The sequence below is a fragment of the Anarhichas minor genome, unplaced genomic scaffold (genome assembly GCF_050575085.1).
Source record: "Anarhichas minor isolate MPS153535 unplaced genomic scaffold, ASM5057508v1 ptg000038l, whole genome shotgun sequence".
Taxonomy (NCBI): Eukaryota; Metazoa; Chordata; class Actinopteri; order Perciformes; family Anarhichadidae; genus Anarhichas; species Anarhichas minor.
The window spans coordinates 3,400,001-3,423,970 of NW_027466484.1; the positions used below are offsets into that span (position 1 = coordinate 3,400,001).

Here is a 23,970-nt window from a genome sequence, read left to right on the forward strand (position 1 = left end):
CAGACCAGATCTTCCCTCCCCCCCCAGGATCAGGGCTCTGTCCTGGACCTCAACTTGCAGAGAGTCGTCCTCGAGAACCGGCTGGTAGAATGGTGAGGAACCAGTGTGCACCGGTCTTAACCGATCTGAACGGGTCTGAACTGGTCTGGACTGGTCTGAACTGGTCTGGTCCTTGTTGTGTCCAGGGTGGAGCAACAGCTGATGTCCCGGATGATCTCTGAGATGTACTGCCCCCTTCCCTCTGACCCCGCCCAGAACGACTCTACTGACCGATCAGAGTCCGAAGAGCAGAGCGCCACCTCAGACATCGGTGAGCCGACAGGCTGACGGACCAATCAGAGCAGAGTTCTCCTTTTGGTGGTCTCTCATTGGTCTGACAGTCTAGTATTTGGAATTTAGTGATGTAACAATAGACCATACTGTCACTTCTGCACTAATTTAAGGTGGAAATATTTTTATTCATGAAAAGTAAAACAGATAAAAACATAATGTAATATAAAGCAGCATAATATCATATTTCTCTGATATTTTAGTTTTCTCTGTATTTGTAAAAGGCTCCGCTCTGCTGACAGCAGACTTTTCCATGTTTGTGATTGGTCAGATGCTGTAAACCCCGCCCCTTTTATGTGAACCTCTCACAACCAGATTAATAAACTGGTTGATTAATTGATGAGCAGCTTCATAGTTTAGAGGATCTGATTGTTAGAGTGAAACCAGATAACCAGGAGATAAACTCTTCATAGTACAGGACCCTGGACTGATGGTGTTGTTGTGTGTTCTGACGGTGTTGTTGTGTGTTCTGATGGTGGTCTTGTTATTGTTGTGTGTTCTGACGGTGTTGTTGTGTGTTCTGATGGTGGTGGTGTTGTTATTGTTGTGTGTTCTGAAGGTGTTGTTGTGTGTTCTGACAGTGTTGTTGTGTTTTCAGACAGTGTTGTGTGATCTGATGGTGTTGTGTGTTCTGACGGTTTTGTTGTGTGATCTGACAGTGTTGTTGTTGTGAATTCTGACAGTGTAGTTGTTGTGAATTCTGACAGTGTTGTGAGTTCTGACTTCTGACAGTGTTGTGAGTTCTGACGGTGTTGTCGTCTTTGTTGTGTGATCTGACGGTGTTGTGGGTTCTGACGGTGTTGTTGTTGTGTTATCTGGTGGTGTTGTTGTTTGTTCTGATGGTGTTGTTGTGAGTTCTGACGGTGTTGGTATTGTTGTTGTGGCTTGTGACAGTGTTGTTGTGAGTTCTGACAGTGTTGTTGTGAATTCTGACGGTGGTGTTGTTGTCTGATCTGATGGTGGTGTTGGTATTGTTGTTTGTTCTGACGGTGTTGTGTGATCTGACGGTGTTTTTGGTATTGTTCTGGGTTCTGACAGTGTTGTGAGTTCTGACAGTGTTGTTGTGGGTTCTGACGGTGTTGTTTTTGTGAGTTCTGACGGTATTGTTGCTGTGTGTTCAGTGGAGGCAGTAGGAGGTGGAGGTTTGCAGCTCTTTGTGGACTCGGCTCTGATCCGGCAGCTGGTTGGTGAGGTTCTGACAGAGCAAGTCGCACTGCTGCTGGGACAGAGGGACTCACTGGAATCAGGACTAGAACCAAGACTGGAGCCAGCAGAACCAGGACCGGGATCCCTTGATGAGGTACAGAATTTTCAGTCTTCAGTGTGTCTTTGTGTTCTTAACACAAACTGAATCCTGCTGCCGATTCTGTTCCAGGACAAACTGGTACCACTGGTTCCTACACCATTTCCGACGCCTCTGCCCAGCAGAGAGACTCCGTCCCTGGCCACGCCCCCTCCGTCTGAACCAACCAGCCTGCTGAATGACGAGTCTCCTCGACCAATCACATCTCCAGGTCAGACACAGCAGCAGTGTTTCTGTAGTCCAACAGGAAGTCATCATCACTGGTTCCTCCACAAAGAGCCAATCAGATTCCTCCATGTAATTCTGGATTATTACATGAAATAATCTCGTTTTTGATTCTTCCCGGTTTTGTTCATCCAGATAATCTTCACTATTGAACTCCACTTTTATGATTTTTGAAGTGGAAAGTAAAAAGCTAACGTTAGCTTATAATGGAACTCCACCACGGTCACATGACTTAGCTCTACTAGTATACCTGTACTTGTGTACATTTAAATCTGTACCTGTTCTTGGGTACCTGTACTAGTGTACTTGTACATCTGTACTAATGTACCTGCACATCTGTAGCTGTACTAGTGTACCAGTATATCTGTAGCTGTACTTGTGCACCTGTAGCTGTACTAGTGTAGCTGTACTTGTGTACCTGTCCTAGTGTACTTGTGTACCTGTACATCTGTAGCTGTACTTGTGCACCTGTACTTGTGTACCTGTGACCTGTACATCTGTAGCTGTACTTGTGCACCTGTACTAGTGTAGCTGTACTTGTGCACCTGTACTTGTGCACCTGTACATCTGTAGCTGTACTTGTGTACCTGTCCTAGTGTACCTGTGTACCTGTACATCTGTAGCTGTACTTGTGCACCTGTACTTGTGCACCTGTACATCTGTAGCTGTACTTGTGTACCTGTACTTTTATTGTAGCTGATGATGATGGTTCGATGATGCGTTGTCTCTCTCTGACCTCAGAGCCTGAAGCCACGCCCACCTCCAGCCCAGAGCCTGCCCCCTCTGCAGGAATTCCTCCTGCTGTCCATCAAGCCCCTCCCCCTCTGACCTGGGGAGACGTTGAACTGCCATTGGACGAGGAGAGACCTGAGGAACACCTGGATACACGCTCACAGCTGCTGTATGTACACATACTGAAAGGATAGTGTCCAAGTGCATTGTTGGAGATGTAGGACATATAAACATGAGTCTCTCTGTCCTCCTGCAGGGTGATGTCAGTAGCAGAGGAGGATCCTCTTGTCTCCTCCCCTCTTCCTCCCTCCTCCAGTCCCCCTGCTCCCTCCCCATCTCCTCCTCCTGGTCCCAGACCAGAGTCCCCCTCCAGCTCCTCAGAGGAGTCCAGCAGCACAGTGACAGCAGAGACTGAAGCAGCGCTGAAACACATCTCAGAGGGAGAACTGCTCCTCAGTGTCAACCAGCTGGCGGCCATGACAGGTATCTTCATCATCACCATCTTCTTCATCATTATCACAGCTTCATCATCTCCATCTTCATCATCACTCCACAATTCTCTCTGTTCTCAACATTTAAAAGAGTCCGAAAAACTTTCAACAAAGAATTCACTCAAATATTTTTCTGTCTCTCTCTCTGTCTCAGAGGAGCCTGTCTCCAGTTTCTCCAGTTCTCTTCAGGAGCTTCATGACATGGTGAGGAACATGTTTCTAATGACAGTAATACTACAGTTATAGTAGTAGTAATACTACAGTTGTAGTAGCAATACTACAGTTGTAGTAGTAATAGTACAGTTGTAGTAGTAATACTAGTTATAGTAGCAGTAATACTAGTTATAGTAGCAATACTACAGTTGTAGTAGTAGTAGTAATACTACAGTTGTAGTAGTAATAGTACAGTTGTAGTAGTAATAGTACAGTTGTAGTAGTAATAGTAATAATAGTACAGTTGTAGTAGTAATAGTACAGTTGTAGTAGTAATAGTACAGTTGTAGTAGTAATAGTACAGTTGTAGTAGCTATAGTACAGTTGTAGTAGCTATACTACAGTTGTAGTAGTAATGTAGTAATACTACAGTTGTAGTAGTAATGGTACAGTTGTAGTAGTAATACTACAGTTGTAGTAGCTATAGTACAGTTGTAGTAGCTATAGTACAGTTGTAGTAGCTATAGTACAGATATAGTAGCTATAGTACAGATATAGTAGCTATAGTACAGTTGTAGTAGTAATAGTACAGTTGTAGTAGTAATAGTATAGTTGTAGTAGTAATAGTACAGTTGTAGTAGCTATAGTACAGTTGTAGTGGCTATACTACAGTTGTAGTGGCTATACTACAGTTGTAGTAGCTATAGTACAGTTGTAGTAGCTATACTACAGTTGTAATAGTAGTAATACTACAGTTGTAGTAGTAATGGTACAGTTGTAGTAGTAATACTACAGTTGTAGTAGCTACAGTACAGTTATAGTAGTAATACTACAGTTGTAGTAGTAATAGTAGTAATGGTACAGTTGTAATAGTACAGTTGTAGTAGCTATAGTACAGTTGTAATAGTAGTAATACTACAGTTGTAGTAGTAATAGTAGTAATACTACAGTTGTAGTAGTAATGGTACAGTTGTAGTAGTAATACTACAGTTGTAGTAGCTATAGTGCAGTTGTAGTAGCTATAGTATAGATATAGTAGCTATAGTACAGTTGTAGTAACAATAGTAGTAATACTACAGTTGTAGTAGTAATAGTAGTAATGGTACAGTTGTAGTAGTAATAGTACAGTTGTAGTAGTAATAGTATAGTTGTAGTAGTAATAGTACAGTTGTAGTAGCTATAGTACAGTTGTAGTGGCTATACTACAGTTGTAGTAGCTATAGTACAGTTGTAGTAGCTATAGTACAGTTGTAGTAGTAATAGTACAGTTGTAGTAGTAATGGTACAGTTGTAGTAGTAATACTACAGTTGTAGTAGCTATAGTACAGTTATAGTAGTAATACTACAGTTGTAGTAGTAATAGTAGTAATACTACAGTTGTAGTAGTAATGGTACAGTTGTAGTAGTAATACTACAGTTGTAGTAGCTATAGTACAGTTGTAGTAGCTATAGTACAGATATAGTAGCTATAGTACAGTTGTAGTAACAATAGTAGTAATACTACAGTTGTAGTAGTAATAGTAGTAATGGTACAGTTGTAGTAGTAATAGTACAGTTGTAGTAGTAATAGTATAGTTGTAGTAGTAATAGTACAGTTGTAGTAGCTATAGTACAGTTGTAGTGGCTATACTACAGTTGTAGTAGCTATAGTACAGTTGTAGTAGCTATAGTACAGTTGTAATAGTAGTAATACTACAGTTGTAGTAGTAATAGTAGTAATGGTACAGTTGTAATAGTACAGTTGTAGTAGCTATAGTACAGTTGTAATAGTAGTAATACTACAGTTGTAGTAGTAATAGTAGTAATGGTACAGTTGTAGTAGCTATAGTACAGTTATAGTAGTAATACTACAGTTGTAGTAGTAATAGTAGTAATGGTACAGTTGTAATAGTACAGTTGTAGTAGTAATAGTACAGTTGTAGTAGTAATAGTATAGTTGTAGTAGCTATAGTACAGTTGTAGTAGCTATAGTACAGTTGTAGTAGTAATATTACAGATATAGTAGCTATAGTACAGTTATAGTAGCAATACTACAGTTGTAGTAGTAATAGTAGTAATGGTACAGTTGTAGTAGTAATAGTATAGTTGTAGTAGTAATAGTATAGTTGTAGTAGTAATAGTACAGTTGTAGTAGCTATAGTACAGTTGTAGTGGCTATACTACAGTTGTAGTAGTAATAGTAGTAATAGTACAGTTATAGTAGCTATAGTACAGTTATAGTAGTAATACTACAGTTGTAGTAGCTATACTACAGTTGTAGTAGTAATAGTACAGTTATAGTAGCTATAGTACAGTTGTAGTAGCAATAGTACAGTTGTAGTAGCTATACTACAGTTGTAGTAGCAATAGTAGTAATACTACAGTTATAGTAGTAATACTACAGTTGTAGTAGTAATAGTACAGTTGTAGTAGTAATAGTACAGTTGTAGTAGTAATAGTATAGTTGTAGTAGTAATAGTATAGTTGTAGTAGTAATAGTATAGTTGTAGTAGTAATAGTATAGTTGTAGTAGTAATAGTACAGTTGTAGTAGTAATAGTACAGTTGTAGTAGTAATAGTACAGTTGTAGTAGTAATACTAGTTATAGTAGCAGTAATACTAGTTATAGTAGCAGTAATACTAGTTATAGTAGCAATACTACAGTTGTAGTAGTAGTAGTAATACTACAGTTGTAGTAGTAATAGTAGTAATACTACAGTTGTAGTAGAAGTAATACTACAGTTGTAGTAGTAATAGTAATAGTACAGTTGTAGTAGTAATACTAGTTGTAGTAGCTATACTACAGTTGTAGTAGTAATAGTACAGTTATAGTAGCAATAGTAGTAATACTACAGTTGTAGTAGTAATGGTACAGTTGTAGTAGTAATACTACAGTTGTAGTAGCTATAGTACAGTTGTAGTAGTAATGGTACAGTTGTAGTAGTAATACTACAGTTGTAGTAGCTATAGTACAGATATAGTAGCTATAGTACAGTTGTAGTAACAATAGTAGTAATACTACAGTTGTAGTAGTAATAGTAGTAATGGTACAGTTGTAGTAGTAATAGTACAGTTGTAGTAGTAATAGTATAGTTGTAGTAGTAATAGTACAGTTGTAGTAGCTATAGTACAGTTGTAGTGGCTATACTACAGTTGTAGTAGCTATAGTACAGTTGTAGTAGCTATAGTACAGTTGTAGTGGCTATACTACAGTTGTAGTAGTAATACTACAGTTGTAGTAGCTATAGTACAGTTGTAGTAGCTATACTACAGTTGTAATAGTAGTAATACTACAGTTGTAGTAGTAATGGTACAGTTGTAGTAGTAATACTACAGTTGTAGTAGCTATAGTACAGTTATAGTAGTAATACTACAGTTGTAGTAGTAATAGTAGTAATGGTACAGTTGTAATAGTACAGTTGTAGTAGCTATAGTACAGTTGTAATAGTAGTAATACTACAGTTGTAGTAGTAATAGTAGTAATACTACAGTTGTAGTAGTAATAGTAGTAATGGTACAGTTGTAGTAGCTATAGTACAGTTATAGTAGTAATACTACAGTTGTAGTAGTAATAGTAGTAATGGTACAGTTGTAATAGTAATAGTATAGTTGTAGTAGCTATAGTACAGTTGTAGTAGCTATAGTACAGTTGTAGTAGTAATATTACAGATATAGTAGCTATAGTACAGTTATAGTAGCAATACTACAGTTGTAGTAGTAATAGTAGTAATGGTACAGTTGTAGTATTAATAGTACAGTTGTAGTAGTAATAGTATAGTTGTAGTAGCTATAGTACAGTTGTAGTGGCTATACTACAGTTATAGTAGTAATAGTACAGTTATAGTAGCTATAGTACAGTTATAGTAGTAATACTACAGTTGTAGTAGTAATAGTACAGTTGTAGTAGTAATAGTACAGTTGTAGTAGTAATAGTATAGTTGTAGTAGTAATAGTATAGTTGTAGTAGTAATAGTACAGTTGTAGTAGCAATAGTACAGTTGTAGTAGCAATAGTACAGTTATAGTAGCTATAGTACAGTTGTAGTAGCTATAGTACAGTTATATGTAGCTATAGTACAGTTGTAGTAGTTATAGTACAGTTGTAGTAGCTATAGTACAGTTCTAGTAGCTATACTACAGTTATAGTAGCTATAGTACAGTTGTAGTAGCAATAGTAGCAATACTAAAGTTATAGTAGTAATAGTACAGTTGTAGTAGTAATAGTACAGTTGTAGTAGTAATAGTACAGTTGTAATAGTATAGTTGTAGTAGTAATAGTACAGTTGTAGTAGTAATAGTACTGTTGTAGTTGTAATACTAGTTATAGTAGCAGTAATACTAGTTATAGTAGCAATACTACTATAGTAATAGTACAGTTGTAATAGTAATAGTACAGTTGTAGTAATACTACAGTTGTAGTAGCTATAGTACATTTGTAGCAATAGTACAGTTGTAGTAGCTATAATACAGTTGTAGTAGTAATACTACAGTTGTAGTAGTAATGGTACAGTTGTAGTAGTAATACTACAGGTGTAGTAGTAATACTACAGGTGTAGTAGTAATACTACAGTTGTAGTATCTATAGTACAGTTGTAGTAGCTATAGTACAGATATAGTAGCTATAGTACAGTTGTAGTAGTAATAGTAGTAATGGTACAGTTGTAGTAGTAATAGTACAGTTGTAGTAGTAATAGTATAGTTGTAGTAGTAATAGTACAGTTGTAGTAGCTATAGTACAGTTGTAGTGGCTATACTACAGTTGTAGTAGCTATAGTACAGTTGTAGTAGCTATAGTACAGTTGTAGTGGCTATACTACAGTTGTAGTAGTAATACTACAGTTGTAGTAGCTATAGTACAGTTGTAGTAGCTATACTACAGTTGTAATAGTAGTAATACTACAGTTGTAGTAGTAATGGTACAGTTGTAGTAGTAATACTACAGTTGTAGTAGCTATAGTACAGTTATAGTAGTAATACTACAGTTGTAGTAGTAATAGTAGTAATGGTACAGTTGTAATAGTACAGTTGTAGTAGCTATAGTACAGTTGTAATAGTAGTAATACTACAGTTGTAGTAGTAATAGTAGTAATGGTACAGTTGTAGTAGCTATAGTACAGTTATAGTAGTAATACTACAGTTGTAGTAGTAATAGTAGTAATGGTACAGTTGTAATAGTACAGTTGTAGTAGTAATAGTACAGTTGTAGTAGTAATAGTATAGTTGTAGTAGCTATAGTATAGTTGTAGTAGCTATAGTACAGTTGTAGTAGCTATAGTACAGTTGTAGTAGTAATATTACAGATATAGTAGCTATAGTACAGTTATAGTAGCAATACTACAGTTGTAGTAGTAATAGTAGTAATGGTACAGTTGTAGTAGTAATAGTACAGTTGTAGTAGTAATAGTATAGTTGTAGTAGTAATAGTACAGTTGTAGTAGCTATAGTACAGTTGTAGTGGCTATACTACAGTTGTAGTAGTAATAGTAGTAATAGTACAGTTATAGTAGCTATAGTACAGTTATAGTAGTAATACTACAGTTGTAGTAGCTATACTACAGTTGTAGTAGTAATAGTACAGTTATAGTAGCTATAGTACAGTTGTAGTAGCAATAGTACAGTTGTAGTAGCTATACAACAGTTGTAGTAGCAATAGTAGTAATACTACAGTTATAGTAGTAATACTACACTTGTAGTAGTAATAGTACAGTTGTAGTAGTAATAGTATAGTTGTAGTAGTAATAGTATAGTTGTAGTAGTAATAGTACAGTTGTAGTAGTAATACTAGTTATAGTAGTAATACTAGTTATAGTAGCAGTAATACTAGTTATAGTAGCAGTAATACTAGTTATAGTAGCAATACTACAGTTGTAATAGTAATACTACAGTTGTAGTAGTAATAGTACAGTTGTAGTAGTAATAGTAGTAATAGTACAGTTGTAGTAGTAATACTAGTTGTAGTAGCTATACTACAGTTGTAGTAGTAATAGTACAGTTATAGTAGCAATAGTAGTAATACTACAGTTGTAGTAGTAATGGTACAGTTGTAGTAGTAATACTACAGTTGTAGTAGCTATAGTACAGTTGTAGTAGCTATAGTACAGATATAGTAGCTATAGTACAGTTGTAGTAGTAATAGTAGTAATGGTACAGTTGTAGTAGTAATAGTACAGTTGTAGTAGTAATAGTATAGTTGTAGTAGTAATAGTACAGTTGTAGTAGCTATAGTACAGTTGTAGTGGCTATACTACAGTTGTAGTAGCTATAGTACAGTTGTAGTAGCTATAGTACAGTTGTAGTGGCTATACTACAGTTGTAGTAGTAATACTACAGTTGTACTAGCTATAGTACAGTTGTAGTAGCTATACTACAGTTGTAATAGTAGTAATACTACAGTTGTAGTAGTAATACTACAGTTGTAGTAGTAATGGTACAGTTGTAGTAGTAATACTACAGTTGTAGTAGCTATAGTACAGTTATAGTAGTAATACTACAGTTGTAGTAGTAATAGTAGTAATGGTACAGTTGTAGTAGCTATAGTACAGTTATAGAAGTAATACTACAGTTGTAGTAGTAATAGTAATGGTACAGTTGTAATAGTACAGTTGTAGTAGCTATAGTACAGTTGTAATAGTAATACTACAGTTGTAGTAGTAATAGTAGTAATAGTCCAGTTGTAGTAGTAATACTAGTTGTAGTAGCTATACTACAGTTGTAGTAGTAATAGTACAGTTATAGTAGCAATAGTAGTAATACTACAGTTGTAGTAGTAATGGTACAGTTGTAGTAGTAATACTACAGTTGTAGTAGCTATAGTACAGTTGTAGTAGCTATAGTACAGATATAGTAGCTATAGTACAGTTGTAGTAGTAATAGTAGTAATGGTACAGTTGTAGTAGTAATAGTACAGTTGTAATAGTACAGTTGTAGTAGTAATAGTATAGTTGTAGTAGTAATAGTACAGTTGTAGTAGCTATAGTACAGTTGTAGTGGCTATAGTACAGTTGTAGTGGCTATACTACAGTTGTAGTAGCTATAGTACAGTTGTAGTAGCTATAGTACAGTTGTAGTGGCTATACTACAGTTGTAGTAGTAATACTACAGTTGTAGTAGCTATAGTACAGTTGTAGTAGCTATACTACAGTTGTAATAGTAGTAATACTACAGTTGTAGTAGTAATGGTACAGTTGTAGTAGTAATACTACAGTTGTAGTAGCTATAGTACAGTTATAGTAGTAATACTACAGTTGTAGTAGTAATAGTAGTAATGGTACAGTTGTAATAGTACAGTTGTAGTAGCTATAGTACAGTTGTAATAGTAATACTACAGTTGTAGTAGTAATAGTAGTAATGGTACAGTTGTAGTAGCTATAGTACAGTTATAGTAGTAATACTACAGTTGTAGTAGTAATAGTAGTAATGGTACAGTTGTAATAGTACAGTTGTAGTAGTAATAGTACAGTTGTAGTAGTAATAGTATAGTTGTAGTAGCTATAGTACAGTTGTAGTAGCTATAGTACAGTTGTAGTAGTAATAGTACAGATGTAGTAGCTATAGTACAGTTATAGTAGCAATACTACAGTTGTAGTAGTAATAGTAGTAATGGTACAGTTGTAGTAGTAATAGTACAGTTGTAGTAGTAATAGTATAGTTGTAGTAGTAATAGTACAGTTGTAGTAGCTATAGTACAGTTGTAGTGGCTATACTACAGTTGTAGTAGTAATAGTAGTAATAGTACAGTTATAGTAGCTATAGTACAGTTATAGTAGTAATACTACAGTTGTAGTAGCTATACTACAGTTGTAGTAGTAATAGTACAGTTATAGTAGCTATAGTACAGTTGTAGTAGCAATAGTACAGTTGTAGTAGCTATACTACAGTTGTAGTAGCAATAGTAGTAATACTACAGTTATAGTAGTAATACTACAGTTGTAGTAGTAATAGTACAGTTGTAGTAGTAATAGTACAGTTGTAGTAGTAATAGTATAGTTGTAGTAGTAATAGTATAGTTGTAGTAGTAATAGTATAGTTGTAGTAGTAATAGTATAGTTGTAGTAGTAATAGTATAGTTGTAGTAGTAATAGTACAGTTGTAGTAGTAATAGTACAGTTGTAGTAGTAATAGTACAGTTGTAGTAGTAATATTACAGATATAGTAGCTATAGTACAGTTATAGTAGCAATACTACAGTTGTAGTAGTAATAGTAGTAATGGTACAGTTGTAGTAGTAATAGTACAGTTGTTGTAGTAGTAATAGTACAGTTGTAGTAGCTATAGTACAGTTGTAGTGGCTATACTACAGTTATAGTAGTAATAGTACAGTTATAGTAGCTATAGTACAGTTATAGTAGTAATACTACAGTTGTAGTAGTAATAGTACAGTTGTAGTAGTAATAGTACAGTTGTAGTAGTAATAGTACAGTTGTAGTAGTAATAGTACAGTTGTAGTAGTAATAGTATAGTTGTAGTAGTAATAGTATAGTTGTAGTAGTAATAGTATAGTTGTAGTAGTAATAGTACAGTTGTAGTAGTAATAGTACAGTTGTAGTAGTAATACTAGTTATAGTAGCAGTAATACTAGTTATAGTAGCAGTAATACTAGTTATAGTAGTAATACTACAGTTGTAGTAGTAATAGTAGTAATACTACAGTTGTAGTAGTAATAGTAGTAATAGTACAGTTGTAGTAGTAATAGTAGTAATAGTACAGTTGTAGTAGTAATAGTAGTAATACTACAGTTGTAGTAGAAGTAATACTACAGTTGTAGTAGAAGTAATACTACAGTTGTAGTAGTAATAGTAATAGTACAGTTGTAGTAGTAATACTAGTTGTAGTAGCTATACTACAGTTGTAGTAGTAATAGTACAGTTGTAGTAGTAATAGTACAGTTGTAGTAGCTATACTACAGTTGTAGTAGCTATAGTACAGTTGTAGTAGTTATAGTACAGTTATAGTAGTAATAGTACAGTTATAGTAGTAATAGTACAGTTATAGTAGCTATAGTACAGTTATAGTAGTAATAGTACAGTTATAGTAGCTATAGTACAGTTGTAGTAGCTATACTACAGTTCTAGTAGTAATAGTACAGTTATAGTAGCTATAGTACAGTTGTAGTAGCAATAGTAGCAATACTAGAGTTATAGTAGTAATAGTACAGTTGTAGTAGTAATAGTACAGTTGTAGTAGTAATAGTACAGTTGTAATAGTATAGTTGTAGTAGTAATAGTACAGTTGTAGTAGTAATAGTACAGTTGTAGTTGTAATACTAGTTATAGTAGCAGTAATACTAGTTATAGTAGCAATACTACTATAGTAATAGTACAGTTGTAATAGTAATAGTACAGTTGTAGTAATACTACAGTTGTAGTAGCTATAGTACAGTTGTAGCAATAGTACAGTTGTAGTAGCTATAATACAGTTGTAGTAGTAATAGTAGTAATACTACAGTTGTAGTAGTAATGGTACAGTTGTAGTAGTAATACTACAGTTGTAGTAGCTATAGTACAGTTGTAGTGGCTATACTACAGTTGTAGTAGCTATAGTACAGTTGTAGTAGCTATAGTACAGTTGTAGTAGCTATAGTACAGTTGTAGTAGCTATAGTACAGTTGTAATAGTAGTAATACTACAGTTGTAGTAGTAATGGTACAGTTGTAGTAGTAATACTACAGTTGTAGTAGCTATAGTACAGTTGTAGTAGCTATAGTACAGTTGTAATAGTAGTAATACTACAGTTGTAGTAGTAATAGTAGTAATGGTACAGTTGTAGTAGCTAAAATACAGTTATAGTAGCTATACTACAGTTGTAGTAGTAATAGTAGTAATACTACAGTTGTAGTAGTAATGGTACAGTTGTAGTAGTAATACTACAGTTGTAGTAGCTATAGTGCAGTTGTAGTGGCTATACTACAGTTGTAGTAGCTATAGTACAGTTGTAGTAGCTATAGTACAGTTGTAGTGGCTATACTACAGTTGTAGTAGTAATACTACAGTTGTAGTAGTAATGGTACAGTTGTAGTAGTAATACTACAGTTGTAGTAGTAATAGTAGTAATGGTACAGTTGTAATAGTAATAGTATAGTTGTAGTAGCTATAGTACAGTTGTAGTAGCTATAGTACAGTTGTAGTAGTAATATTACAGATATAGTAGCTATAGTACAGTTATAGTAGCAATACTACAGTTGTAGTAGTAATAGTAGTAATGGTACAGTTGTAGTATTAATAGTACAGTTGTAGTAGTAATAGTATAGTTGTAGTAGTAATAGTACAGTTGTAGTAGCTATAGTACAGTTGTAGTGGCTATACTACAGTTATAGTAGTAATAGTACAGTTATAGTAGCTATAGTACAGTTATAGTAGTAATACTACAGTTGTAGTAGTAATAGTACAGTTGTAGTAGTAATAGTACAGTTGTAGTAGTAATAGTATAGTTGTAGTAGTAATAGTATAGTTGTAGTAGTAATAGTACAGTTGTAGTAGTAATAGTACAGTTGTAGTAGCAATAGTACAGTTATAGTAGCTATAGTACAGTTGTAGTAGCTATAGTACAGTTGTAGTAGCTATAGTACAGTTGTAGTAGTTATAGTACAGTTGTAGTAGTTATAGTACAGTTGTAGTAGTAATAGTACAGTTATAGTAGTAATAGTACAGTTATAGTAGCTATAGTTCAGTTGTAGTAGCTATACTACAGTTCTAGTAGTAATAGTACAGTTATAGTAGCTATAGTACAGTTGTAGTAGCAATAGTAGCAATACTAAAGTTATAGTAGTAATAGTACAGTTGTAGTAGTAATAGTACAGTTGTAATAGTATAGTTGTAGTAGTAATAGTACAGTTGTAGTAGTAATAGTACTGTTGTAGTTGTAATACTAGTTATAGTAGCAGTAATACTAGTTATAGTAGCAATACTACTATAGTAATAGTACAGTTGTAATAGTAATAGTACAGTTGTAGTAATACTACAGTTGTAGTAGCTATAGTACAGTTGTAGCAATAGTACAGTTGTAGTAGCTATAATACAGTTGTAGTAGTAATACTACAGTTGTAGTAGTAATGATACAGTTGTAGTAGTAATACTACAGTTGTAGTAGTAATACTACAGTTGTAGTAGCTATAGTACAGTTGTAGTAGCTATAGTACAGTTGTAGTAGCTATAGTACAGTTGTAGTAGCTATAGTACAGATATAGTAGCTATAGTACAGTTGTAGTAGTAATAGTAGTAATGGTACAGTTGTAGTAGTAATAGTACAGTTGTAGTAGTAATAGTATAGTTGTAGTAGTAATAGTACAGTTGTAGTAGCTATAGTACAGTTGTAGTGGCTATACTACAGTTGTAGTAGCTATAGTACAGTTGTAGTAGCTATAGTACAGTTGTAGTGGCTATACTACAGTTGTAGTAGTAATACTACAGTTGTAGTAGCTATAGTACAGTTGTAGTAGCTATACTACAGTTGTAATAGTAGTAATACTACAGTTGTAGTAGTAATGGTACAGTTGTAGTAGTAATACTACAGTTGTAGTAGCTATAGTACAGTTATAGTAGTAATACTACAGTTGTAGTAGTAATAGTAGTAATGGTACAGTTGTAATAGTACAGTTGTAGTAGCTATAGTACAGTTGTAATAGTAGTAATACTACAGTTGTAGTAGTAATAGTAGTAATGGTACAGTTGTAGTAGCTATAGTACAGTTATAGTAGTAATACTACAGTTGTAGTAGTAATAGTAGTAATGGTACAGTTGTATTAGTACAGTTGTAGTAGTAATAGTACAGTTGTAGTAGTAATAGTACAGTTGTAGTAGTAATAGTATAGTTGTAGTAGCTATAGTATAGTTGTAGTAGCTATAGTACAGTTGTAGTAGCTATAGTACAGTTGTAGTAGCTATAGTACAGTTGTAGTAGTAATATTACAGATATAGTAGCTATAGTACAGTTATAGTAGCAATACTACAGTTGTAGTAGTAATAGTAGTAATGGTACAGTTGTAGTAGTAATAGTACAGTTGTAGTAGTAATAGTATAGTTGTAGTAGTAATAGTACAGTTGTAGTAGCTATAGTACAGTTGTAGTGGCTATACTACAGTTGTAGTAGTAATAGTAGTAATAGTACAGTTATAGTAGCTATAGTACAGTTATAGTAGTAATACTACAGTTGTAGTAGCTATACTACAGTTGTAGTAGTAATAGTACAGTTATAGTAGCTATAGTACAGTTGTAGTAGCAATAGTACAGTTGTAGTAGCTATAGTACAGTTGTAGTAGTAATATTACAGATATAGTAGCTATAGTACAGTTATAGTAGCAATACTACAGTTGTAGTAGTAATAGTAGTAATGGTACAGTTGTAGTATTAATAGTACAGTTGTAGTAGTAATAGTATAGTTGTAGTAGTAATAGTACAGTTGTAGTAGCTATAGTACAGTTGTAGTGGCTATACTACAGTTATAGTAGTAATAGTACAGTTATAGTAGCTATAGTACAGTTATAGTAGTAATACTACAGTTGTAGTAGTAATAGTACAGTTGTAGTAGTAATAGTACAGTTGTAGTAGTAATAGTATAGTTGTAGTAGTAATAGTATAGTTGTAATAGTATATTTGTAGTAGTAATAGTACAGTTGTAGTAGTAATAGTACAGTTGTAGTAGTAATAGTACAGTTATAGTAGCAATAGTACAGTTGTAGTAGCTATAGTACAGTTGTAGTAGCTATAGTACAGTTGTAGTAGTTATAGTACAGTTGTAGTAGTTATAGTACAGTTATAGTAGTAATAGTACAGTTATAGTAGTAATAGTACAGTTATAGTAGCTATAGTACAGTTGTAGTAGCTATACTACAGTTCTAGTAGTAATAGTACAGTTATAGTAGCTATAGTACAGTTGTAGTAGCAATAGTAGCAATACTAAAGTTATAGTAGTAATAGTACAGTTGTAGTAGTAATAGTACAGTTGTAGTAGTAATAGTACAGTTGTAATAGTATAGTTGTAGTAGTAATAGTACAGTTGTAGTAGTAATAGTACTGTTGTAGTTGTAATACTAGTTATAGTAGCAGTAATACTAGTTATAGTAGCAATACTACTATAGTAATAGTACAGTTGTAATAGTAATAGTACAGTTGTAGTAATACTACAGTTGTAGTAGCTATAGTACAGTTGTAGCAATAGTACAGTTGTAGTAGCTATAATACAGTTGTAGTAGTAATACTACAGTTGTAGTAGTAATGGTACAGTTGTAGTAGTAATACTACAGTTGTAGTAGTAATACTACAGTTGTAGTAGCTATAGTACAGTTGTAGTAGCTATAGTACAGTTGTAGTAGCTATAGTACAGATATAGTAGCTATAGTACAGTTGTAGTAGTAATAGTAGTAATGGTACAGTTGTAGTAGTAATAGTACAGTTGTAGTAGTAATAGTATAGTTGTAGTAGTAATAGTACAGTTGTAGTAGTAATAGTACAGTTGTAGTAGCTATAGTACAGTTGTAGTGGCTATACTACAGTTGTAGTAGCTATAGTACAGTTGTAGTAGCTATAGTACAGTTGTAGTGGCTATAGTACAGTTGTAGTAGTAATACTACAGTTGTAGTAGCTATAGTACAGTTGTAGTAGCTATACTACAGTTGTAATAGTAGTAATACTACAGTTGTAGTAGTAATGGTACAGTTGTAGTAGTAATACTACAGTTGTAGTAGCTATAGTACAGTTATAGTAGTAATACTACAGTTGTAGTAGTAATAGTAGTAATGGTACAGTTGTAATAGTACAGTTGTAGTAGCTATAGTACAGTTGTAATAGTAGTAATACTACAGTTGTAGTAGTAATAGTAGTAATGGTACAGTTGTAGTAGCTATAGTACAGTTATAGTAGTAATACTACAGTTGTAGTAGTAATAGTAGTAATGGTACAGTTGTAATAGTACAGTTGTAGTAGTAATAGTACAGTTGTAGTAGTAATAGTATAGTTGTAGTAGCTATAGTATAGTTGTAGTAGCTATAGTACAGTTGTAGTAGCTATAGTACAGTTGTAGTAGTAATATTGCAGATATAGTAGCTATAGTACAGTTATAGTAGCAATACTACAGTTGTAGTAGTAATAGTAGTAATGGTACAGTTGTATTAGTATTAGTACAGTTGTAGTAGTAATAGTATAGTTGTAGTAGTAATAGTACAGTTGTAGTAGCTATAGTACAGTTGTAGTGGCTATACTACAGTTGTAGTAGTAATAGTAGTAATAGTACAGTTATAGTAGCTATAGTACAGTTATAGTAGTAATACTACAGTTGTAGTAGCTATACTACAGTTGTAGTAGTAATAGTACAGTTATAGTAGCTATAGTACAGTTGTAGTGGCTATACTACAGTTGTAGTAGTAATAGTAGTAATAGTACAGTTATAGTAGCTATAGTACAGTTATAGTAGTAATACTACAGTTGTAGTAGCTATACTACAGTTGTAGTAGTAATAGTACAGTTATAGTAGCTATAGTACAGTTGTAGTAGCAATAGTACAGTTGTAGTAGCTATACTACAGTTGTAGTAGCAATAGTAGTAATACTACAGTTATAGTAGTAATACTACAGTTGTAGTAGTAATAGTACAGTTGTAGTAGTAATAGTACAGTTGTAGTAGTAATAGTACAGTTGTAGTAGTAATAGTATAGTTGTAGTAGTAATAGTATAGTTGTAGTAGTAATAGTACAGTTGTAGTAGTAATACTAGTTATAGTAGTAATACTAGTTATAGTAGCAGTAATACTAGTTCTAGTAGCAGTAATACTAGTTATAGTAGCAGTAATACTAGTTATAGTAGCAGTAATACTAGTTATAGTAGCAATACTACAGTTGTAATAGTAATACTACAGTTGTAGTAGTAATAGTACAGTTGTAGTAGTAATAGTAGTAATAGTACAGTTGTAGTAGTAATACTAGTTGTAGTAGCTATACTACAGTTGTAGTAGTAATAGTACAGTTATAGTAGCAATAGTAGTAATACTACAGTTGTAGTAGTAATGGTACAGTTGTAGTAGTAATACTACAGTTGTAGTAGCTATAGTACAGTTGTAGTAGCTATAGTACAGATATAGTAGCTATAGTACAGTTGTAGTAGTAATAGTAGTAATGGTACAGTTGTAGTAGTAATAGTACAGTTGTAGTAGTAATAGTATAGTTGTAGTAGTAATAGTACAGTTGTAGTAGCTATAGTACAGTTGTAGTGGCTATACTACAGTTGTAGTAGCTATAGTACAGTTGTAGTAGCTATAGTACAGTTGTAGTGGCTATACTACAGTTGTAGTAGTAATACTACAGTTGTACTAGCTATAGTACAGTTGTAGTGGCTATACTACAGTTGTAGTAGTAATAGTAGTAATTGTACAGTTATAGTAGCTATAGTACAGTTATAGTAGTAATACTACAGTTGTAGTAGCTATACTACAGTTGTAGTAGTAATAGTACAGTTATAGTAGCTATAGTACAGTTGTAGTGGCTATACTACAGTTGTAGTAGTAATAGTAGTAATAGTACAGTTATAGTAGCTATAGTACAGTTATAGTAGTAATACTACAGTTGTAGTAGCTATACTACAGTTGTAATAGTACAGTTATAGTAGCTATAGTACAGTTGTAGTAGCAATAGTACAGTTGTAGTAGCTATACTACAGTTGTAGTAGCAATAGTAGTAATACTACAGTTATAGTAGTAATACTACAGTTGTAGTAGTAATAGTACAGTTGTAGTAGTAATAGTACAGTTGTAGTAGTAATAGTACAGTTGTAGTAGTAATAGTATAGTTGTAGTAGTAATAGTATAGTTGTAGTAGTAATAGTACAGTTGTAGTAGTAATACTAGTTATAGTAGTAATACTAGTTATAGTAGCAGTAATACTAGTTCTAGTAGCAGTAATACTAGTTATAGTAGCAGTAATACTAGTTATAGTAGCAGTAATACTAGTTATAGTAGCAATACTACAGTTGTAATAGTAATACTACAGTTGTAGTAGTAATAGTACAGTTGTAGTAGTAATAGTAGTAATAGTACAGTTGTAGTAGTAATACTAGTTGTAGTAGCTATACTACAGTTGTAGTAGTAATAGTACAGTTATAGTAGCAATAGTAGTAATACTACAGTTGTAGTAGTAATGGTACAGTTGTAGTAGTAATACTACAGTTGTAGTAGCTATAGTACAGTTGTAGTAGCTATAGTACAGATATAGTAGCTATAGTACAGTTGTAGTAGTAATAGTAGTAATGGTACAGTTGTAGTAGTAATAGTACAGTTGTAGTAGTAATAGTATAGTTGTAGTAGTAATAGTACAGTTGTAGTAGCTATAGTACAGTTGTAGTGGCTATACTACAGTTGTAGTAGCTATAGTACAGTTGTAGTAGCTATAGTACAGTTGTAGTGGCTATACTACAGTTGTAGTAGTAATACTACAGTTGTACTAGCTATAGTACAGTTGTAGTGGCTATACTACAGTTGTAGTAGTAATAGTAGTAATAGTACAGTTATAGTAGCTATAGTACAGTTATAGTAGTAATACTACAGTTGTAGTAGCTATACTACAGTTGTAGTAGTAATAGTACAGTTATAGTAGCTATAGTACAGTTGTAGTAGCAATAGTACAGTTGTAGTAGCTATACTACAGTTGTAGTAGCAATAGTAGTAATACTACAGTTATAGTAGTAATACTACAGTTGTAGTAGTAATAGTACAGTTGTAGTAGTAATAGTACAGTTGTAGTAGTAATAGTATAGTTGTAGTAGTAATAGTATAGTTGTAGTAGTAATAGTATAGTTGTAGTAGTAATAGTATAGTTGTAGTAGTAATAGTATAGTTGTAGTAGTAATAGTACAGTTGTAGTAGTAATAGTACAGTTGTAGTAGTAATAGTACAGTTGTAGTAGTAATAGTACAGATGTAGTAGTAATATTACAGATATAGTAGCTATAGTACAGTTATAGTAGCAATACTACAGTTGTAGTAGTAATAGTAGTAATGGTACAGTTGTAGTAGTAATAGTACAGTTGTAGTAGTAATAGTATAGTTGTAGTAGTAATAGTACAGTTGTAGTAGCTATAGTACAGTTGTAGTGGCTATACTACAGTTATAGTAGTAATAGTACAGTTATAGTAGCTATAGTACAGTTATAGTAGTAATAGTACAGTTGTAGTAGTAATAGTACAGTTGTAGTAGTAATAGTACAGTTGTAGTAGTAATAGTACAGTTGTAGTAGTAATAGTACAGTTGTAGTAGTAATAGTATAGTTGTAGTAGTAATAGTATAGTTGTAGTAGTAATAGTATAGTTGTAGTAGTAATAGTACAGTTGTAGTAGTAATAGTACAGTTGTAGTAGTAATACTAGTTATAGTAGCAGTAATACTAGTTATAGTAGCAGTAATACTAGTTATAGTAGTAATACTACAGTTGTAGTAGTAATAGTAGTAATACTACAGTTGTAGTAGTAATAGTACAGTTGTAGTAGTAATAGTAGTAATAGTACAGTTGTAGTAGTAATAGTAGTTGTAGTAGCTATACTACAGTTGTAGTAGTAATAGTACAGTTGTAGTAGTAATAGTACAGTTGTAGTAGCTATACTACAGTTGTAGTAGCTATACTACAGTTGTAGTAGTTATAGTACAGTTATAGTAGTAATAGTACAGTTATAGTAGTAATAGTACAGTTATAGTAGCTATAGTACAGTTATAGTAGTAATAGTACAGTTGTAGTAGCTATAGTACAGTTGTAGTAGCTATACTACAGTTCTAGTAGTAATAGTACAGTTGTAGTAGTAATAGTACAGTTGTAGTTGTAATACTAGTTATAGTAGCAGTAATACTAGTTATAGTAGCAATACTACTATAGTAATAGTACAGTTGTAATAGTAATAGTACAGTTGTAGTAATACTACAGTTGTAGTAGCTATAGTACAGTTGTAGCAATAGTACAGTTGTAGTAGCTATAATACAGTTGTAGTAGTAATAGTAGTAATACTACAGTTGTAGTAGTAATGGTACAGTTGTAGTAGTAATACTACAGTTGTAGTAGCTATAGTACAGTTGTAGTAGCTATACTACAGTTGTAGTAGTAATACTACAGTTGTAGTAGCTATAGTACAGTTGTAGTAGCTATACTACAGTTGTAATAGTAGTAATACTACAGTTGTAGTAGCTATAGTACAGTTATAGTAGTAATACTACAGTTGTAGTAGTAATAGTAGTAATGGTACAGTTGTAATAGTACAGTTGTAGTAGCTATAGTACAGTTGTAATAGTAGTAATACTACAATTGTAGTAGTAATAGTAGTAATACTACAGTTGTAGTAGCTATAGTACAGTTGTAGTAGCTATAGTACAGTTGTAGTAGCTATAGTACAGTTGTAGTAGTTATAGTACAGTTGTAGTAGTAATAGTACAGTTATAGTAGTAATAGTAGTTATAGTAGCTATAGTTCAGTTGTAGTAGCTATACTACAGTTCTAGTAGTAATAGTACAGTTATAGTAGCTATAGTACAGTTGTAGTAGCAATAGTAGCAATACTAAAGTTATAGTAGTAATAGTACAGTTGTAGTAGTAATAGTACAGTTGTAGTAGTAATAGTACTGTTGTAGTTGTAATACTAGTTATAGTAGCAGTAATACTAGTTATAGTAGCAATACTACTATAGTAATAGTACAGTTGTAATAGTAATAGTACAGTTGTAGTAATACTACAGTTGTAGTGGCTATACTACAGTTGTAGTAGCTATAGTACAGTTGTAGTAGCTATAGTACAGTTGTAGTGGCTATACTACAGTTGTAGTAGTAATACTACAGTTGTAGTAGCTATAGTACAGTTGTAGTAGCTATACTACAGTTGTAATAGTAGTAATACTACAGTTGTAGTAGTAATGGTACAGTTGTAGTAGTAATACTACAGTTGTAGTAGCTATAGTACAGTTATAGTAGTAATACTACAGTTGTAGTAGTAATAGTAGTAATGGTACAGTTGTAATAGTACAGTTGTAGTAGCTATAGTACAGTTGTAATAGTAGTAATACTACAGTTGTAGTAGTAATAGTAGTAATGGTACAGTTGTAGTAGCTATAGTACAGTTATAGTAGTAATACTACAGTTGTAGTAGTAATAGTAGTAATGGTACAGTTGTAATAGTACAGTTGTAGTAGTAATAGTACAGTTGTAGTAGTAATAGTATAGTTGTAGTAGCTATAGTATAGTTGTAGTAGCTATAGTACAGTTGTAGTAGCTATAGTACAGTTGTAGTAGTAATATTACAGATATAGTAGCTATAGTACAGTTATAGTAGCAATACTACAGTTGTAGTAGTAATAGTAGTAATGGTACAGTTGTAGTAGTAATAGTACAGTTGTAGTAGTAATAGTATAGTTGTAGTAGTAATAGTACAGTTGTAGTAGCTATAGTACAGTTGTAGTGGCTATACTACAGTTGTAGTAGTAATAGTAGTAATAGTACAGTTATAGTAGCTATAGTACAGTTATAGTAGTAATACTACAGTTGTAGTAGCTATACTACAGTTGTAGTAGTAATAGTACAGTTATAGTAGCTATAGTACAGTTGTAGTAGCAATAGTACAGTTGTAGTAGCTATAGTACAGTTGTAGTAGTAATATTACAGATATAGTAGCTATAGTACAGTTATAGTAGCAATACTACAGTTGTAGTAGTAATAGTAGTAATGGTACAGTTGTAGTAGTAATAGTACAGTTGTAGTAGTAATAGTATAGTTGTAGTAGCTATAGTATAGTTATAGTAGCTATAGTACAGTTATAGTAGTAATAGTACAGTTGTAGTAGTAATAGTACAGTTGTAGTAGTAATAGTACAGTTGTAGTAGTAATAGTATAGTTGTAGTAGTAATAGTATAGTTGTAGTAGTAATAGTACAGATATAGTAGCTATAGTACAGTTATAGTAGCAATACTACAGTTGTAGTAGTAATAGTAGTAATGGTACAGTTGTAGTAGTAATAGTACAGTTGTAGTAGTAATAGTATAGTTGTAGTAGTAATAGTACAGTTGTAGTAGCTATAGTACAGTTGTAGTGGCTATAGTACAGTTGTAGTAGTAATACTACAGTTGTAGTAGCTATAGTACAGTTGTAGTAGCTATACTACAGTTGTAATAGTAGTAATACTACAGTTGTAGTAGTAATGGTACAGTTGTAGTAGTAATACTACAGTTGTAGTAGCTATAGTACAGTTATAGTAGTAATACTACAGTTGTAGTAGTAATAGTAGTAATGGTACAGTTGTAATAGTACAGTTGTAGTAGCTATAGTACAGTTGTAATAGTAGTAATACTACAGTTGTAGTAGTAATAGTAGTAATGGTACAGTTGTAGTAGCTATAGTACAGTTATAGTAGTAATACTACAGTTGTAGTAGTAATAGTAGTAATGGTACAGTTGTAATAGTACAGTTGTAGTAGTAATAGTACAGTTGTAGTAGTAATAGTATAGTTGTAGTAGCTATAGTATAGTTGTAGTAGCTATAGTACAGTTGTAGTAGCTATAGTACAGTTGTAGTAGTAATATTGCAGATATAGTAGCTATAGTACAGTTATAGTAGCAATACTACAGTTGTAGTAGTAATAGTAGTAATGGTACAGTTGTATTAGTATTAGTACAGTTGTAGTAGTAATAGTATAGTTGTAGTAGTAATAGTACAGTTGTAGTAGCTATAGTACAGTTGTAGTGGCTATACTACAGTTGTAGTAGTAATAGTAGTAATAGTACAGTTATAGTAGCTATAGTACAGTTATAGTAGTAATAC

The 23,970-nt window shown here is 32.8% G+C and overlaps 1 protein-coding gene across 6 annotated transcripts in view; it reads left to right on the forward strand.

Annotated features, from left to right (window-relative positions):
- kiaa0586 (KIAA0586 ortholog) overlaps nt 1–23,970 on the forward strand; it is a 92,545-nt gene that overhangs the window by 36,346 nt on the left and 32,229 nt on the right. For all 6 annotated transcript variants that reach the window (XM_076107326.1, XM_076107327.1, XM_076107322.1 and 3 more), the window contains 7 exons: nt 1–92; nt 186–310; nt 1,452–1,630; nt 1,706–1,844; nt 2,600–2,759; nt 2,847–3,073; nt 3,236–3,285. The exon at nt 1–92 is cut by the window's left edge. In XM_076107326.1, the coding sequence (XP_075963441.1) occupies nt 1–92; nt 186–310; nt 1,452–1,630; nt 1,706–1,844; nt 2,600–2,759; nt 2,847–3,073; nt 3,236–3,285 (972 nt within the window). The remainder of the gene's footprint in view (nt 93–185; nt 311–1,451; nt 1,631–1,705; nt 1,845–2,599; nt 2,760–2,846; nt 3,074–3,235; nt 3,286–23,970) is intronic.